The sequence below is a fragment of the Myotis myotis genome, unplaced genomic scaffold, assembly GCF_014108235.1.
Source record: "Myotis myotis isolate mMyoMyo1 unplaced genomic scaffold, mMyoMyo1.p scaffold_m19_p_1, whole genome shotgun sequence".
NCBI classification, from domain to species: domain Eukaryota; kingdom Metazoa; phylum Chordata; class Mammalia; order Chiroptera; family Vespertilionidae; genus Myotis; species Myotis myotis.
In genome coordinates this window covers 50,156,079-50,170,761 of record NW_023416313.1, presented here as the reverse complement: position 1 = coordinate 50,170,761, position 14,683 = coordinate 50,156,079, and the positions used below count along the sequence as shown (strand labels likewise).

The window sequence follows — 14,683 nt, the reverse complement described above, 5'->3', positions numbered from 1 at the left end:
TTCTATTCCCTGTCAGGGCACATGCCTGGGTTGCAGGCTCGATCCCCAGTAGGGGGCGTGCAGGAGGCAGCCAATCAATGATTCTCTCACATCATTGATGTTTCTCTCTCTCTCTCTCCCTTCTCCCTTGTTCTCTGAAATCAATAAAAATATATTTTAAAAATCAAACCAAAAAAAAAACATATCCTTGGGTGAGGATTTAACAAATTCTATTATTTCCTGAGAATTTAATTATTTGCCACCAGAATGTAAGTTGCATGAGGACAGGGACACTGTGCATTCTGTTTGGTTTTATATTTTAAGCACTTAGTGTGATGCCTGGCACAGAAAAGGCACTCAAATATCTGGTAAGTGAATGAAAAGTGAATAAATGAGTGAATGAAGTAACTCCTAATGTGATAAGTAGGATTTTACCTACTGGGGATGACAGGAAAATGTTCCAGGCAGGTGAAACAGTGTGCATGAAGTCAGGTAGTGAGCAAAAGCATGGAGAGTGGGAGGAGCTAAAATACAATTAGGCTGGAAAGTGTGTGTGTATGTGAATGCCATGCGAGTGAGCCTGAGAAGGGAGCAGGGACCAAATCAAACAGCGTCTTGTAAGCTATGGTACGGGGTTTGAATTTGATGCCTAGGAGCACTGGGAAGCCATTAAAGATTTTAATTAAGGAAAAGACATCATCAGTATTTTTAAAAGTTCATTCTATATTCTGTTAATACACTAATAATTCAAATCCATTTCAGGGGAGGATGAAGACCACAGATAAGCATCATTAGAAAAAAAAATCATCTGTTAATCTTACCTCTCAGATATGACCATCATTTGACTGTAAACAAGCAACCTGTCTCAGTTATCTGTTGCTGTGTAAGAAACCATCCCAAAATCTAGTGGCCTAAAACAACTTATTTTTCATGAGTCTCTGGGTTGATTGGGATCAGCTGATGGCTCCTCTTCTCTGTGTTATGTAGTTAAGGATACTCTGCGGGTTACTTCAGCTGGGAGCTTAGCTGAGGCTTTAATATGCGAGATGGCCTCGCATGTCAGGAGCCTCTCTCCACACGACCTCTCATCTTCTCAGTTATCCAACCTGAGCAACTCTGCTGGCTGCCAAGAGGGATAAAGGGAGCTGCCAGTCCTCTTAAAGCCGAGGCTTGGGCATGCACGGACCGTCTTCCACTGCACTGTAGTAGGCAAGGCAGGCAGAGGGCCAACTAAACTCAAGGGGAATAGACTCCGCCTCTTGATGGGAAGCGCACTCTTCATGCACTGGGATGGGAAGGCTCATTAACTGTTGGGAAAACGACCACACAACCTGATTTGTTACATAGAAAGATGGTACATTGTTGACCATTTCTGGTACAAATAATTAGAAAACCTGAGTTCAAAAGTGAAATGAAAAATACATGGTCTTTGTCGATATAAGAATCACACAAGTTGGTTATCTCAATAAGCTGACAATTTGCATATGCACAAGGGAAGGTGGAAGGCAGAGGGGAACGTCCTATTTTAAACCCAATATTGAAGTGAAAGGAATTGAAGGAAAAAGTCAGATCCTAGATAAAGAAAATGGTTTAAAATGTGAGAAGTATTCTGCAACCAATGCCTCTATACTTTGCCTGAGTATTCACTTGAGTGTGGCAGGGGATTAAAACACATTATTTGTCCAAATTCACTTTCTGAACGTCAAATTGGTGGAGACCAGGGACTAGACCAGGGGTGGGCAAACTTTTTGACTCGAGGGCCACAATGGGTTCTTAAACTGGACCGGAGGGCGGAACAAAAGCATGGATGGAGTGTTTGTGTGAACTAATATAAAGTCAAAGTAAACATCATTACATAAAAGGGTACGGTCTTTTTTTTTTAGTTTTATTCATTTCAAACGGGCCGGATCCGGCCCGTGGGCCGTAGTTTGCCCACGGCTGGACTAGACAGTGATACTTCGGCGTGTACAAGAGCAAAAGCAGCAAAGGGTGCACACCACATCCCAGGAAATGACATAATCAAAACCGGGAAAGCCAAATCTCTTGCCAAGTCAAGGAGCAAATATGAGACCAAAATGGTAGCTTTCGCTCCCTCTACTCTAAATGGTGCAGGAGTCTGAAATCTCTATTTTATTCACCAGTCATGGGAAAGCCACTTGGTTGAATGCCCCGAGGAGGGCATAACCAGGCTCCTAGACTTGTCTGAGTCTCCCAGTAATGCCTCAAGAGAATAGACAGTGCTTCTCAATTCCTCCCTCTTCCTCATTCTGCAGGAAGCCACCCATTGTCTTCACTATCAGAGAAGTGTAAACAAGGATCCCTGAATGCTGGTGAACCTTGAGCCCATGGCAAGGGCCAAAGCTATGCACTGATGGTTTAGTCCAGACAATGGGGGTCAAGCTATCTCCTGACCAGATAGTATCAGAGTACATCTAATATTTACTGACCTTTAAGATAGTCTATTACCGCAATTATCTGCCTAAGAGCTAGATGTGTATCCAAAATTGAATAAAAGGTTGGCAAGGCTGGGCACCAGTGGAAGTACTTTCTCTTGCATTGGGCTTCCCCGCCTGGCCCCAATATTTCCAAATTATTATTTCTTGTCTCGTCCCTTTCATTTGCGTGCAGCCCCTTCTCCAGATCCCAAACCCAGAACCACGCGGGACGTGGGATCATTCACATCATTCCCATTGCCACTGCCTTAGTTCAGTCCTTTATCACCTCTTAGATTTGTGCACAACTCCTGACCAGTCGCCCTCCTACTCACCTCTACCTGCTCCAATCCATCTTCCACAGAGCTTTCAGTTACCTTGTGGGAAGAGGAAAAACAAAAAGGCCAAAGACAGGTGTAGTGTTCTGGTGAGGAAAGGACTTGTATATCATCATACAGACTTTATTCTGATTGAGGTACCTATTGAGCAATTTTTCAGAGAGACATATTTGCATATTTTTAAATGATACCCAGGCAACAAAGGAATCGGGAGTAAGCCTGGAGGCTGAGATCAGTAAGTTGTAGCAACCCTGCTGATAAAGTATGCAGGTCTAAATCAAACCTGTGGCAGAAAAAAGACAGTTATACCAGTAAAGTATAAATGAAATCGTACCAATGGTGACCTCCAGTAAACAGGTGGGAGGAGACTAGGATATCATCTAAGTTTCCTACTTGAGTAGATAGAATACATTTCCACCAAGATAGATTATACAGGAAGAGCAGGTCTGGGAGTAATCAGAACCTCCAAGTTGGATGGCCAGTTGTGACTAAGCAGGTTGAGAGTAAAGAGCTCTAGACAACATGAACTAAAAACCAGAAAGGAGAACAGATGAAGCTATGTGTGGACAGAGTCACACAGAAAGAGAATTTAGTACGAAAAGTAACAAAACCCTGGAGGAACTAAAGGTTTATTCCGATCAAGGGCATGTACCTTGGTTGCAGGCTCCTCCCCGGCCCGAACCCTGGTCAGGGCGCATGCTAGAGGCAACCAATCAGTGTGTTTCTCTCACATCAATATTTCTGTCTTTCCCTCTCTCTTCCACTCTCTCTACAAATCAATGGAAAAGTAACCCCAAGTGAGAATTTTTAAAAAAACACCTGAAAGCAGAATATATTGTTTACTATTTACCAAAATATGTAAGCAGGGACTCTCCACTAGCAGAGTAGGAAAACATGCCCATATCTCCAAAGAAGAGGTATCACATGAAAACTACATTGAATATGATTCTCTAATCAACTAGAGAAAACAAAGGTCTATAGTCAAACTCAATGGGAAACCTATGCAAAAACAAAACCAAAACCAAAACCACCACTTGCAACACAAGCCAAGCCCAAAGGCTTAGAAAAAGAGGTCCAGAGCCAGAGGCTGGCAGGGTTCAGTCACAGCCACCACCAACCCTACATGCTGATTCACCAAGAAACCTGATTAGAATTTGGTTTGTCTTCAGAGATTGTACTAATCTGCCAACCTGAGTATTCTGGTCTACTTGATACCTGTTGCCTTTCACTATAAATTACCAGGCATTTTGTTTAATATGAGTCCATCTGAGAGAGAGGTCAATTCTCAAATGACAGATTCACTTTCAGTATCTCCCAAGGCTATGGGCCAAACTGTGATAAGGAAATCTTACCGAGAGGACTTCTGGTTACCAGACAGAGAGAGGGCTTATCCTGAAGGCACGCCAGCCTCACTTCAAGCCTCCCTACTGAAATAAGGCAAGCACTTTTTCTTTTACCAAAAAATTAAGGTATGATTGCAAACAAGGAGTACAATTCATTAATATTTTTATTTTGAGTTGTAATCCATTATTACTTAAGATCCACTTCAGGAAACATCCAATGGATGTTGACTTACCATTAAAAGTAAGTCATCAATGTTTGATTTATAATACAGAATACACAATAAATTATATTTACATGCAATTACTAGACTATCACACACAAGGTAAAAAAATACAGTATTTTTATGTACATTTTTTTAAGATTTACATTTTCATATACAATTTATAAAATTTAAAAATTCTCTGTACAGAATTTCATGTGTACAGAGTTTATAAGTCCCCTATTCTTATGGCTGTACCACCACACAGATATGCTCAAAACTGTAACACTACACACACTTAAGTTTTCCTTTTTTTTTTTTTTTACTCTATATTCAATCTTGGCACCCATACACTAATACCATTATTTTTGAAATGTAAATTACAAAGGAAGTAAAATGTAATCATGCAGACTTTTTTTAATATATGAAAATGAGATAAAATGTGCTACTTGATCAACATTTAACAATTCCACAGTTACCTAGTTCTGATCAACCTTCTGCACTGTTTTAACACAGGTGCATGCAAAACTATCAGATTATGGATTGTTTTAATAACATTAAAATAATACTACAGTCTGAGAATACTTAGGCATTAGGAATGCAATTACCTAATAACCATAGCCTGTTGATTATTTCTGCTTTGGCAGAAACCTCAACTAACACATTACATACTAAAATTTACAGATATGGCAACATTATAATTCCCAAGTTTATAGAGTCGGCAACAGGTAAGTGATTATTTAAAAAAAGAAACAAAGAAGGTGTTTGACATTTAAGAGTATACTAGTATTCTCTGTTCTGAGAATGGGGGTAGGGGAGTGACTTAAGATAAACCATTAAAGGTTTATCCATTTTCCCTGCTAAGGAAGTACTGGCCCACTCCCAATCTGTTTAAATAAAGACACCTGAAGGCTTTATAAAAAGTTTAAGATTACCTATACTATTCATCTTCAAAAATTCTTGAAAAGTAATAAAATTGAAGGTATCAATACCTTCCCTCCTCCCCCAAGTAGCTAAAGATCAACGAGAAAAATAAAGTGCCAATGTCTAAAGTATTGTTACTTGTTCAAGAGGCACTAACCCATTTGATGGCTTAGGATTAAATATGAAAATAGGCCAGATCTGATCTGAATAATAAATAGAAAGTAGGTATATTCCAGTCTATGCAGTTCCTGCCTAGATGGGGGTTGGACCAGAGAACTACCTACTCCCCCATTTATTGCTTGGAAACCTGTACACACACTTTAAATTCTGACACAGAACAGTAGGATTTCTAAGATGGAAAGCACAGTGTCTGTGCCACTTTGAAGTTGAAAAAGAAAGTGCACTCCTGATCACTGGAAGGAGAGCTACTGAGACTCTCTTCTCCACAACTCATATCTTCACAAGAGTCCTCACTAAAGAGAAAAGAAGAGACAAAGCAAAGTCCATTATTTTAAATATACTTAAATGTTTTACAGACAAAATAAAACTGCTAAACAAGTATCTCTAGTCTCAGAATCTTTATATTCAAACTTTAAGCTTTACAGTGAGAAAATTTAACTTATAAGGACTTCCTAAACTGAACTCTATTATAATCTCCTTAGAAAATACAGATTTTCTTAACAGGTTTCAACAAATTACTATTTGCCAAGCTATTATTCTTGTACCAATAACTCTATCATCAATTAATTGTACAATTTTAAGTAAGTTAGATCCAATAAATGCAGGCTAAGGACAACATATCTCCTATGGCATGATTTCGCCATCTTTCTTGCATTAATAATTGTATCACTAATAAATTCAATATCCAACCAAAAAACCAATAAACTATGAAATGGAACTTCTGGTCCTTTATCCCTACCATATAAAACAATCTAACTTAATAAAAGACAATGGCATTTGACAAAACTGTAAAAATATCTACAGAATTCTGCCACCTTTGTGGTGGTGGTTCCTCCCCCCCACCCCACCCCCAGGCACTTTAACCACAGCCTCTTCCCACAGACCACATTAGGAATTCATACTTACTAACACTGAAAAGCCCAGAATGTTGTTTCACTTTTTTAAAAAACTAAAACTATATTTCAAAGAGCAAAGGAGATGGGAAACAACCAGTTTTTTAAAGGGGAGGAGCGAAACGTCAGTGGAAAGACAACATTCTATTTAATCTAATACATGGAACCTAAAAACGAAAAAAACAGAACTCATAAATTCACAAATAGAATAGATTGGTAGTTGGCAAAAAGAGGGGTTTGGTGGGTAAAAATGGTCAAAAGGTACAAACTTCCAGTTTTAAATCTTGGGAATATAATGTACAGCATGGTGTTTTGTTTGTTTTTAGTAAGAAAAATGGGGGCCCTGGCTGGTGTGGCTCGGTTGGGCATTGTCCCATGCACCAAAAGGTTGCTGGTTCGATCATGGGTCAGGGCACATGCCCAGGATGTGGGCTCAATTCCCGGTAGGGGGTATGCAGGAGGCAGCCCATCGATGTTCCACTCTCTTCTCTCTTCCTCTCTCTAAAAGTAAGTAAACTATTAAAAAAGGAGGGAGGGGAAGCACACTTCTAAATTATTAGCCTATTTTAATAATTAACTGTTTCTGGCTAATTTTCTCACCTGAAGAAAAGATGCTATTAGACTAGGGACTTTCTCTGATGCCTTATAATATTCCCGGGTCCCATTTTGAGTATAGTTTGTCTGGCAAGTCTAATCAGTTAAGGAATCTGCTTACCTTTCACTTTCATCAAAACAACCCCCCTCTGGTATTGTTGGCAGCTCAGGGACACTATAGTAGCTGTTGTGGAGATTCTGGGCTGTGCGCCTTGAAACAATCCAAACCAATTTCTTAAGATCTGGTTTGCAACATTCAGGAGAAGAATATTCAGCGAGGCATTTAGAAACTAACTCCCTCCAGTAAATGAATTCAGTGTCATTAACCTGAAAAAAATATTTTAATCAAGAGGTTAAAATAGTGGTTCCCAAGCCGTGCTGTGCCGTGGAGTCGCCCTACACGCCTTAAAAGAATACTGATGCCTGGCTCCCACCCCAGATATTCTTCTTTAATCGATGTAGGGTATAACATGGGAATCAAAAATTTGTTTAAAGCTCTCCAGGTGATACTAGTGTGAAGTCAAATATGGGTAACCACTGGTTTAGGAGATGAGCACCAAAGGTATAGATAATTTACATAGGATTCAATACATAGAAAGTTTTGCCTATTAAGAACACACACTGATCTAAAAACACTTGTCTGTTACTAAATCAATTATCAAGTATATTCTTTAACAGTCCCAATGCAAAGGAAATTAATAATTTAGGTTTCTGTAACAAAGCATTTTTTGATTGCTAAAAATATGCATTTACACTAAGATACCAGATAAATGCTAATGAAGAAGTTAGCAGTGTGACAGAAGAGGAATTTCCCCAAAAGGGCGTAGTTTCTCCACGACCAGGGAGTGCCCCACTTTATTTCACGGAATCAATTTTCACTGAGGATATTTCCAGATAAATTATAAATGGTTTACATTAAAACTAATAAATTCCTGACTAAAACACAAGCTAGAAGTTATCTGTTAAAAACAAAATACTTCACAAATACTTTTAGCACAAACAGAAGACAATTTTATAGCATCTTGGCCACCATTCCAGCTACATCTTAACCCCCCTGCATTCTGGCTTCTACCACTCCCTTCTCATTCTACTAACATCATCTCCTAGGTATCCAATGACCTCCTTCAATTCCCATTATAATGGGCCTCTCATCAAAATTCAATACTCTTGGCTACCTTCTTCTTGAAAACCTCTTCCCAACCTGATAGTGCTCTTACCTGTCAGGTGTACCTTCCTTCACTTGGCTCCTAATGGTGAAACTGCCAACACTGAAAGCTCAACCAACATAATTTCAACCAACCTCTAAGCAAAAGACTCCAAGTTTCTTAAGGCTTTATTATTTCATGAGAAATTTCAACTCTTGATCTCCAACTATGATTTATCTTGAGTTTTTGTGTGTGTTTTTTTTTAATATTTTATTGATTTTTTACAGAGAGGAAGTGAGAGGGATAGAGAGTTAGAAACATCGATGAGAGACAAACATCGATCAGCTGCCTCCCGCACACGCCCTACTGGGGATGTGCCCACAACCAAGGTACATGCCCTTGACCAGAATCAAACCTGGGACCTTTCAGTCTGCAGGCTGATGCTCTATCCACTGAGCCAAATCGGTCAGGGCTATCTTGAATTTTTATTCCAGACTGCTAAATACCTGCTAGACATCTACCACCTGGAAGGTAAAAATCATACTTCTTTGATCACAAGTTAACTTCTCTCAAATTTCCTCCATTGGTACCAACATTCTATCATTTGTTCCAAATACTGATCATTTGTGGCTCCTTGCCTCATATTCCATGCTTGACTTCCAAAACCACTCAAGTTAGATATTCTCACAGCTTCCTGTGACTATCACCTAGACATTCTATCTACAAGCCTACCCTAACGTAATTCCCAAACCTTCTATAGTCCACCAGCTTCCTGGCTATAATAAGCCTTTGCTGCCCAAACTATCACTACTAAGATTCTTTTGGTCTACACCTTCCCAGTAATAGTGCCTCTCCTGGCATACCTTACTCTTCTGCTAACAAAACCCCAAAGTACTCCCTACGTTCAGTATTATCTCAGACACAGAATAAATGACAGAACATACCACTACATGTTAAGTTCCATATATCTCCAACTAGACTCTAAGTCTAAGAAAAGGGACTGTGCCTTTATAGTTGTTTTACACCTTTATGACTGCCAAAAATGTACTGGGCTGGCCTAAGGAGTTTAAAAAGAAAAACGAAGCTAATGTTATTTTGGAAATGCTACTAATGGGATGAATCAGCCCTAAAGATGTAATGGGATGCCATCAGTGTATTTAGTAAGTCTACTTCCTAGTGTGTATTTTAGAGCAGACCATTGTATTACCAATTTGCAAGAATACTACAGAAGGGACATCTGAATGCAGAAAGAAGCTAGGCTAAGGACAGGATTCCCTTCCAGTTTAATACTGTCTGGGTCAAAACTGCATTTTGAGAACTTCAACACTTGAGATGTTTTAAAAAGTGAGTGTAAAAGTTAAGAGCCCCATAAAGTATTACTTAATGTTTAAGTCACCACAGGGGAAAAAAAACAAAGTGAAATATTAGGAAGAAAACTTGCTTTAAAGAATAAGAACTGAATATATTTACCTTGGAATGTTTTTTAACAAGCAGAAGAATTTCCAATAATTCAATGGATTTCAAAGTTTCTACTTCCAAATTGAGAAGGCACAAAGCTAATACAGATGGCTACAAGAAAAAAAAAGTGTTAAGTAAAATAAACATTTTTTAATTCAAAACAGAAACTGTGAATCATATAAGCAAGAAATTGACTTACTTTTGCTTTTGAAAAGGTAAGCCGGCAGTTGCAAGCTTTCAGCTGAGCTTCTAGTTTATCAAGATTCAGTATTTCTTTCCTATACAATGAAAAGAAAAAACAATGTATTTATTTACTAAACTTCCAAAGACGTAAACAATTTTAAGGACTTGCCATTAAAAAGTTTGGAGGAAGTAAAACTATAAACTTCACTGGCATTCTACTTCGTTACTGTTAGCTATAGCAATCTAAAGTATAAAATTTTTATTTTTAATCCCACTGACCTTTCTGAAGTCTGACAAAATACTATAGTATGGTATAAGTGCAAAAAGTTTAAGGCAGTAGTAGCTTCCAATTCATAGTGCAATTTTTCTGAAATTATTTTTTCCATCCGTTTTATGTCAGAGGCAGTACATTTGCATTGACTAATCCGGATTACATCATGAGTGGATGGAATATTGCATTCTTCTTCAACTATTCTAGCAGCCAGCAAAAAACAACAGACTCCAATGCAAGACAAATGTTTAGGTTTCACCTGAAAAACAAAAAAAACAAAAGTCTTCTTCTAAACAATTGTTACTTGATTTAGCAAGGCAGACACTTAAGAATACTGTAGTAATGCCCCTACTTTTAAGACAGAACACAAACAAGCTGCATCCCTGTACTTTTTTTTACCCACAATTATATTTAGTCATTTTCACAATTTAAACTGTCTTAACCTTCCTTTAAAATAAAAGGCATTTTGGGCATTTAAATTAACTTATTTAAATGCAGATAAAAATAATTAAATACAAGTTCAAAAGCCAAGTTTCTAACACTGCCTATACTTGGTCTTTCAAACTCATGAAATTCGTAAAAGTACATTCTCTCCCAAAATAACATGAAGCTTTCAACTCCTAGAAAATAAACTACTTCTTTGGATATAAAAATAACATATCCACTTATCTTTTAATCTTCTTATCTACTTATCTCTAAGAATCATCCCATACTTCAATGAAACTTTGCCCAAGAGAAACATTGCATCAGCTGTGCAGTGAAGCATATGTAAAAGCTGCCATGGGCAGATGGCTGCCCTTTTCTTTTCAGTGCCCTAAAAACTGACCCAGCAGCTGACAGCATCCTATTGGCAGAAAAATCACCACATTTCTCTAACAGTTGCTGGTAATTGTTAGTAAGACTGTGACTCCCTGCTCCGAGCAGACTTACAGGAGAGGCAGTTGGTCACCTTTAATAGACTGTTATACTTCCACTTATGTTTCAGTATTAAAAACATCTAGGCTCCAACAAAAACATGATGGGAGATGAAAACCTTACAGTAAGGACTGTATACACACTGGTATATAGAGACTACCTAAAAAACAGTAGTCTTCACTATGTTAAACCTTCAAAGGGAAGGCATGTAAGACGTACAGCAAAACCTAACTTAAAATACAATACACTTGATTTTGTAGTCTTAATCTGACACTAAAGATCATAGTTCCAATTATTAAAAGTGTTTATGTATGGTGACGTAAGTACATTCATTTGCCAAATATTTATCGAACCCTCCTATGCTGGCCATTGTAGTAGGCACTGGGTATAGAAAAATCAAGATTTATAAAAAATTATTAAATACCTTCATAAGAGCCAAGAATCTGTCCAAAATATTGACAGCCAGGACAAAAGTTTCAGTGCAAGATCCAAAAAAGTTGGTTAAACTCCTTAAGTCTTCTACTTTGGCATTTCTCAATCTTGGACACAAAGTGTTATCATTCTGCAATGAAAACCAAGAGCCCAAGTTTACTATTTCTTAGAACTAAATGGATAATACACACAGATTCAACTCAAATAAGGTAATTTTTTCCCATAACCTTTGAGAATACGGGGCAAAGGGTAATATTTAACTAAAGCAATACACTTTTCCGCTACAAAAAGTGTAAATATCATTGCTTTTTAAACATGTACATCTCAAAAGAATTAGGCAGTTCACCAAATGAACTGGTGCCACACGTCCAGAGGGTCATAGCAAATATAGTTCGATTCCCTGTAATGGACATAGATGGTTACTTGCTTGCTTTATGGGGTTTTTGTTGTCTGTTTATTAACTATTTGAGAACCTACAACAAGTGTTTCACAGGCAAAGGGCATTTCCACAAGGGAACTGCAGGATGCCCAGGGAGTCTCCCACCCCGGAGCTGAGGCTGGAGCGCCACATCTGCAGAAACACTTCTCCGGGGTCAGCATCACTCTCATTCTTGCTAAGACACAAACGCTTGACCCGGGGTAAGATGTATCTTCGTCCTCCAGGAAGCCCGACGTTGGTCTGAAGAAACTTGCCCGTCTTCAGTCCTGATTCCACTTAACAACAACAACAGAAACGTTACCCTCTCGGCAGCTGCAGCAAGTTCCCGGGCGACTTACCTCCGAGGTAGCCTCGATCAAGCTCAGCCCTTTCTCTCGCGGTTGGAACCGCTGTTCCTGTTCCAAGTAGAGGTTCAACAATCCGAAGAGCCGGACCCCTTCCCGACCTGCCAGGTGCTCGGCCCCCAAATCCTTCATCTGCAGCGAAGACAGCACACAGTTAGGCGGGTCCTTGCGGAGGCGGGAACGGGGGTCAGGGGGAAAGGGCAGGAAATACCTCCAGCGAGAGGCGCCCGGACGAGCACACACCTGGCGAGAGCGAGCCGCGGAGGGGCCCGGCCCGGCCCCGGCGAGATCCAACCACCCCACCGGGGGGTGTGGCACGGGGAGGGGCGCGGTGACGTCGGCCGGCCAGTCTGGGTCGGCCCGGCCGGTTCACCACCAGGAAAACGTCCCCGGGCGGCGGTGTCCCGAGGGCCCGCCCCACCCGAAGCCGGGGGAGCGGGGTCTCTCTCCGGTGGGATGCCCCGGGCACAGCTCCTGCCGCGGGCCCCGGGGTGCCAGCTTTGCACAATAGGGGGGCAGGGAGAGCAAGTCTCGCGACTGAACAAAGAAGCGGAGGGAGGAGACTCCGGAGCCCCGCCCCGCCCTCCCCTCCCGGGGGCCCGGCCGCCGAGCCCCTCTAGCTGGACTCCAGCCCGAGCCTTCCCCGTCCGCGACGGCGGCGCCGGTGGCACCCGAGGGGGGTCAAGACCCAGGGGGAGACAAAAGCCCAGCCCACCCGCGTCCCGACAACAGCGGTCCGACCACGGATGCCCCGGTTCCGCAACTGTGCGGGGCCCCGGGCTGTCAATTCAAGAAGCACCACCCCAGCGAACGCCGGTGACAAAACGGGCGGTGGGGGGAGGCGCACCAAAGGACTGTCCGGACCCTCCCGGACTCTCCGTGCGTCCCACCAGCATCTGCCCCAGTCCGGCGCCCACTGCCCCGAAGCTGGAGCTGGGGCAGGACCGGAGTCGCTCCCGGGGCCGAGGGCTGGGCACCCCGCCCCCGCCGAGTCCCGACCGCGAACAAAGAAACCCGGGCAGGAGCACTCACCGTGCCGGAGACGCGCCTCCACCGGCCGGGCGTCGCGGTCCGTCGGGGACTGGGTGCGGCGGGGCGTCCGGACCTGTCTCCGCGGACCCGCCGCCTCAGCGGAGGCCCGGGACCCGCATCCGACCCCTCCCCCCGTCACCGCCGCCCTACAGCCCCGGCTTCATTCTGCTCCCAGCGCGCCCACCCGCCAGGGGCGCAGCGCCCACCCCCCAGCCCTGAGCCTCCACGGGCACAGCCGCCACGGCCGACGCGAAGCCCAACCAAACCCCTTGTTTTTGTTTTGGGCTCTCCAGGCCCCCAAGGGGCGGGGCACGTGACGCGCCGCGGAGGGATTCTTCGCTTCTCAGCAGGATTTGAAAAATAATCCCGCCTCTCAGCCGCGGTCCCCAGCGGGTTTGGGGGCCGCCGAGGCTCTCCTTTGCTTTCCCGAGCCACCCCTCCCCCTCGGTTCCTGGGCGGAGGGTGGAATGTGGGCGTCGGCTTTATTCTGCGATAGACCCGGTGGGGGAAGAAAGGGAGAGGCAGGGCTGAGGCGCGGAAGGAGATCCTTTCTAACCGCTTTGCACCTTTTAAAGGTCCCTGATTTGTTTTGTTTCCTCTGTTTTGAAAAATCCGCCCAAAGTGGCCGGCTCTCTGATTGGATGCTGGCCGAATGCCGAGAACCTGCTTCACTCTCGAATCTAGATTGGCTGACTGATTCGTCTTGGAGGCCTCTGATTGGCTTTCGCCGTCTTCTGCTCCTCAGTCTTCCCTGGGGCCTTAGCAACGCTGGAGTCTGGAATGCGCATGCCCGGCGGAGGGGGCCCCCCCAGCTCTGGAGGAATGCGTGGGCCTGTGCATGGGGTCCGCGCTTCCGCCCGCCCCCCCTCCCCCTCCCCCGGGAGGGCCACGCTCGGCTCTGAGCCTGGACGGCTGCAGGAGCTGCAGGAACCTAGGGGAGGGTTCTCTACGTTTCTTCTTTATTTTGTTGTGTGGGTCCATTTTGCGATAACCAATCAAGTTGGTATAGAATTTTCAGGATGCTTGTTGAAATATTGACAAGTAAAATGCAATCACTTTGGTCTTTGCTTTAAAGTTTCTCGGACCAAGAGGGGGAAAAAAATGGAGAGAAGAGAGGTGCAACGAGGTTGCACAAAGAGTTGTTAAAGGTGGGCGATAGATGGGTGCAAGAGGGTTTCTACTCGTGTGTCCTTGGAAATTTTTCCGTAATAAAAAATACATGTTCAGTGAGGGGACTTTAAAAAAAAATGTACCGGTGCACATTGACTAGGGCACATAAACGTGTAATCATTGTAATAGTGTACCCCCAGAGGTGGTAATTGCGCTGCTGTTTTAATGAAGGCTCTGAGAGGTTCTTGGTCACCCATAAATTACCATTTATTGTCCATTATGATTAGCGTTATTAAAAGGTGACACGTGTCCTCTCCTGAGGCGGTGCAAAAAGCAAAGCAAAGGAGACTGGAGACATTTGCACACGGGATATCTTTGGGGGGATGTGAGAGACGTCCCTTCAACATCGTTAGTAAATTCTCTTTATTTTCTCCCTCTTCCGGTCTCCACCGCGGTCAGCCAAACACACAA

At 42.7% G+C, this 14,683-nt stretch overlaps 1 protein-coding gene across 3 annotated transcripts; it reads right to left on the bottom strand.

The window, feature by feature from the left end:
- Positions 1–4,596: 4,596 nt before the first annotated feature.
- Positions 4,597–13,231, bottom strand: CCNG2 (cyclin G2). 3 transcript variants are annotated; one of them, XM_036337290.1, is made up of 8 exons: positions 12,314–12,554; positions 12,065–12,202; positions 11,280–11,417; positions 9,949–10,199; positions 9,686–9,764; positions 9,499–9,597; positions 7,005–7,210; positions 4,597–5,689 (listed from the first exon to the last, which is right to left on the bottom strand). In XM_036337290.1, the coding sequence occupies exons 2-8, from the start codon at positions 12,200–12,202 to the stop codon at positions 5,566–5,568; spliced, it is 1,035 nt and encodes a 344-aa protein (XP_036193183.1). In that variant the 5' UTR covers positions 12,314–12,554; the 3' UTR covers positions 4,597–5,565. The 3 variants fall into 3 exon arrangements, with proteins under 3 accessions (XP_036193183.1, XP_036193192.1, XP_036193173.1); XM_036337299.1 differs by lacking the exon at positions 12,314–12,554 and adding an exon at positions 12,282–12,302; XM_036337280.1 differs by lacking the exon at positions 12,314–12,554 and adding an exon at positions 13,103–13,231 and having other exon boundaries at positions 4,602–5,689.
- Positions 13,232–14,683: the final 1,452 nt, after the last annotated feature.